Source organism: Buceros rhinoceros, unplaced genomic scaffold, assembly GCF_000710305.1.
Source record: "Buceros rhinoceros silvestris isolate BGI_N320 unplaced genomic scaffold, ASM71030v1 scaffold7583, whole genome shotgun sequence".
NCBI lineage: Eukaryota > Metazoa > Chordata > Aves > Bucerotiformes > Bucerotidae > Buceros > Buceros rhinoceros.
Genome location: NW_010402943.1, coordinates 1 through 5006, shown reverse-complemented (window position 1 = coordinate 5006; position 5006 = coordinate 1). Strand labels below are relative to the sequence as shown.

At 38.3% G+C, this 5006-nt stretch overlaps 1 protein-coding gene across 1 annotated transcript in view; it reads right to left on the bottom strand.

Moving 5' to 3' along the window:
• TUBGCP5 (tubulin, gamma complex associated protein 5) overlaps window positions 1-3899 on the bottom strand; it is a 23253-nt gene extending 19354 nt beyond the window's left edge. Inside the window, exons 1-4 of the mRNA XM_010132808.1 lie at window positions 3875-3899; window positions 3215-3282; window positions 2085-2179; window positions 1898-2006 (exon numbers count right to left, since the gene is read on the bottom strand). Of these exons, the coding sequence (XP_010131110.1) occupies window positions 1898-2006; window positions 2085-2179; window positions 3215-3282; window positions 3875-3899 (297 nt within the window). The remainder of the gene's footprint in view (window positions 1-1897; window positions 2007-2084; window positions 2180-3214; window positions 3283-3874) is intronic.
• Window positions 3900-5006: the final 1107 nt, after the last annotated feature.

Genomic DNA, 5006 nt, shown 5'->3' with positions numbered 1-5006 from the left:
ATGCTCCATGTCAGTTCCCATTCCCCAGTCCTGAACCACAAAAAGACTATCTGCAACATACTATTGAATGTTATTCATTCTCTTTTGCTTCCTACTTGGTCAATCAATACACAAATACTTCAAAAGTTTCACAGCACAAACTGGCTCTTACTGAGCTCATAATCTGGGAATATGGCAAAGAGGTAAGAGGAACTCTGAAGTACTATAAAAGTAGTAAGTCACCAGAGGACAAAGGACAATGGACAGCTATGTTAATGTGAGGCAGAAGAGCACAGGTAATGGGCCTGCAGGAATTCAAGTCTTACTTCCCTTATTCACATGGCTGTTTATTTCAAATAGAGGCTAAAATGAAGTCAGCTAAAACACTTCAACAAAATCATGACATTTTTAGATCATGTTCACATTATCTTCCCTCATCCCAAAATCTACATAACGCATTAAGGATGCGTCATTAACTCCAATGTTGCATTAATGCTGCTGTGAAACAGAGGCCTTCCATCAGGTTAGAACATTGTGCCAAAACTGGTGTGCTGCAGAGATTTGTGCTATGGTCTAGTATGTGCTTACAGCACACCATTCCATACCTAGTAGACACATGGAGATTCTGCTAGATCTACATCCTATGTACTTTGACACTTACAAAACTGTTTGGGGATGAGATCCACTGATAAAGTAGCATCATACTCATCTAGCATGTATGGAATATACTATGTTTCTGCTGAACATTACAGACTCTACAAGAGCTTGTCAAAGAACACCAGGAAGTTGTTGGCAGAATCACATGCGAGCTAGTGTTTCCCTTACCAGTCATAAAACTGCTAAATATCCCATCTTCCTAGTTACATATGCCACTGCTAAAACCTAAGTGCAGTTTAACTTCCAAAGTACGAGATATTATCTATCTCCAGCTATACCCCAGCTAAATTTGCAAACACAGGAAAAAAAAGGCTCTTTCAAGTCTTAAGATACTCGCAACATTCAAGTATTCAGTGCTTGCTTTGGCTTTTGTTTCAGTTTCTTTGTTTTTAATCTTATTCAACTCTCAAAACAGGCACAACTATAGGTACTTTTTCACAAATCTACAGAGAACAGTATAACTGAAGATACGTGTAAGCTACTGAGGATTCCGGGGTTTTTCCCACAAATTAGAAGAAACATAAAACAGTGCAAAGAAAGGTAAACATCAGTCCAATGAGAAATAAAATCAGACTACAATTCAGAACACACAGCCCTATCAAAGAATATAATCACATGGAGCACCACCTCTTAAATCACAAGCTTAAATTTCCCAATAGCAGAAACTTCCAGTTTTCAAAGATCAGATTCATTATTAAACTACCACACTGAAAAGTACCTAAAAAGAGACATTTGCTCTATCCATCCACTCCACATTTCAAAGTGGACTGATTTCAAAGTGTATCAAAGGTGAAACACATACATAAACCTCAATAAGGAAGCTACAGGGCAGGAGCACTCCATTTAGAAATATTAAAATCAAAATGTCTAGATGCATTACCTAAAGTTAAAAGCTTGGGCAAAGAATAAGAGCTGCTCAGTTCACTGTTGTTTTAAAACAGAAGGGAATCCAGATTCATCTAGGCTCTAGCTAAAACATTTCTACAATGTTGACCATAAAACATCTGTTCTGCAATGGGATGTCCTTTAGGTCATGAAACTGCATGTGCTGAAACCCTGACAAGACAATAAACACATTTCTAAAATACATGGGGAAACTAAAACACTACAACCCTGAAAATCCATGACTTGAACAGCAACTGCAAACCCCACTGCTAAATCACCTGAAAATTCCGACACATTACACCTGAAGCCCTCATGGTCAGTGTAAATGCAAAAGTGTTGGGAAAAAAAAATAACAAGTAGGTTTCAATATACATACCTTTGTTTCTTCAGTACTTGGGAGTGGTGAGTTCAGAAATTTTTCTGTTAGTCTTTTCCAGCTTGCAGCTTTTCCAAGGTCAGAATGAACTATCAATTTTTCATGTATTCTGATAACAAAAATAGTATCAAAAATGTTTCAAAAAAAGTTAACTAATGCATTATTAATCCATAAACATAGAACTTACCCTTCTATTGTCCTCTCTACTTTATGACTGTTCACATCAAGAAAACGGTGAAATCTGTGTAAGAAATCTGTATTAGCATATGTTTTGAAAGGAAGCTTAAGCAAGGAAGAAAATAAAGCTGATTATATACATGAAGACAACATTAGTTTAATATGCACGCTTAATTCAGCAACAGCATTAAAAATCACCAAAATTTAATCTTAGTCTCTTAGTTCAAGAAGGAATAACTACAACTGACCTTAAAGATGGAAAAATTGAATGCAGGTTACATTTAACCAGCACTTTAAGCTGAATGGAAAACTACTACTATATCAGCAAAGTACGCAATTAAAGCATGCTGTCAGTTAAGTGGAGCAAGGAGATCATGAACCGTGTTGTCAAAGGCATCTGTATCAAACGCACAAAAATTATCTGGGACTTGCATCACAAGCACAGGTAAAACAAAGACCCACATGGGAAGGCCTCTAAACCCAACAGAACCTCCTTTACAAATAGCAGAGGAGAGTGACTAAAAAACAACTTGATCAAAATAAAGACAGACATACCACCAATGGTAGCATGAATAGGAACAAAATAAGAACTCGTGATGGACTTTGCAGAATAAATTAGAATACGAAAAAGGTTCTTCAGTAATAGAGAGAAAAAAAACAGGGAATGGGATGCAACAGCAGTGAGCACAAGGTCAAAATATTATACACGCAGACCCTCAAAACCAATCCAGTATTTTGCCTCAGCGTCCAGTAACAACTGTACTGAACAAGCGGTAAAACTCTTCTGACCACAGACAGAAATGAAAACTACTGGATCTGAATCAAAAACAAAAGTTAAGCTAAATAAACTGAACTCAGAAAGACAATCTAAAATCACCTCAATGTCAAAGTAATGAACTACAAAATGAAACTGTAAGGCAGGTAGCAAGGATTTTTAATTATTATAAATGGAGGATGAAGATATGCCTGTCTTAAAGAAAAGACAAAAATTAGCTTGTCAACTACAGACCCATTAGTCCAATTTCACCTGCATGTAAGGCTTTGGAATAAAAGCATGATAAAAGGTAGCATTAGCTAGGTAGCTGACAACTAGGTTAAGAACATATAGCATATCTCACTTATCACAGCACATTAGCTTACATAGGAAATCATTAGTTCATATGGAAAATAGTAGTAAGTACGAGGACCAGAAGATCGAGAACAACAGACTAGAAAGACAACAATGTAAAAACTAAACCAAGAATCTGTACTGCAAAGAAGGCAAGTTATCAGTAAAAGTGCTTTAGTCTGTTACTTAAAGCTTTAATTAAGACCCTAATCCACAGGAGCAAAAAAAAAAATCTGGGTTTTTTTTTTAGTTAAGAACATCATGAATAAGTCTACCAAGCTGCATAGAAAGAAACCAGTGAATCCGAAATCTACAGCACAGAAACATCATCAAACCTAGGAATACAAACCACAAGTTTCACCAGCATGAAACTGAAGAGAGCTTGTGCTGCAACCTAGGGTCTCGTGGTTTGGAAGTACAAGATACTGATCAATCTCAGGCTGACATTCTACACACATTTCTTGAACAATTCTGGCATAAAATCCTTTCTCTTCCCAATCCTCCCTGACAAAACAGTTTGCTGTCAATGCTGCATCTGTTCTTTACCCCTCTGTTCTCCTGCCATGTTATTTTTTTAAAAACCAACCTAACAATTCTCCAGTCTAAAAGAGCAAACAGGTACACAAGCAACTGGGTCACCAAAACAGAAGGAGAGCTGTCACACAAGGAGATGGAAGACAGGGCACATTTACCTGGCTCGAGAAACCCTGCTGCCATTACTAACCTGCAGACTCAGAATACCAACTGTTACAAGTAACTATTTTGATGAAGCTACAAAACCAACAAACACAATCCTGTGATGCGTTCCAAAATATATTTCTGGTAAATATAAAGAACACAGGAAGAAAGCAGTTACAAATACAATATTCCTACATGCCTACTGGATACAACTTAGCCTCCTCAAAATTCAGCAAAGAGTTGAACATGTCAAAACACTGGCTACAGGTCATGCCCAGCTCTCCCATACCTCAGACTCACCTTTGGTTATTAAAGTAGTCTTATTTGAGATTGTTAGTAGTTAGGATTCACAGCCTGACACTATGCAATGCAGCTATACTATCGCTCAACCCAAAAAATTTATTTAAACAGCATAAAAAAACCTAGTAGCATTGATTTTTGAATGGATTAGGTACTTGCTGCATGAAGGTAAACTAACACATACGACTCTGAAGAGGCAGCAGTTAGTGACAGTACGGGAAACTGAAAATAGCCTGTGTAAGAATTGGCAGCAGACACTGAAATGTAAACTGAAGAAAAAAAACACGTGTAAAACTTCAGTAAGGGCATTTTAGATGGCAGTGTAGTAAAATTAAAGTGATACAGATAATATACATTACAGTTAATAAAGAACGTTTATGACAAGCTCCAATAGCATCAAACACGTTATCTTCTGCAGATTGATAACCTTTCACAGAAGAGGCATAGTGCTGCTGGCCAGCAACTTTATCTTGATTTGGTGGGGTTCTTTTTATTTGCTCTTTACATATAACGATTATTTCTTCACTTGCCTCTAAGAAACAATATTTTGGACGGCTAAATGCAGATGTTGAAAGGTACCTTTTTACGGATGAGGAGAAAAGCCCTAAAAGCCCGAGATTTAAACGTGACGGAATAATAGCCCCTAGCCCTGTGACAGGGGCTCGCAAACTGCCTCCAGTGCTACCCCTGACACCCTGCACGGAGGTTACGGCAGGACACGGCCCTGTAACACCCCAGATGCCGCAAGGCACCCTCCTTGTTTCCAGGTAAGCGGCAGCCGGGAGGGTCACACCACACCGCAGTCTCTCAGCACAGAGGAGCGGCCGGGGCCGGGCCGGCCCAGCG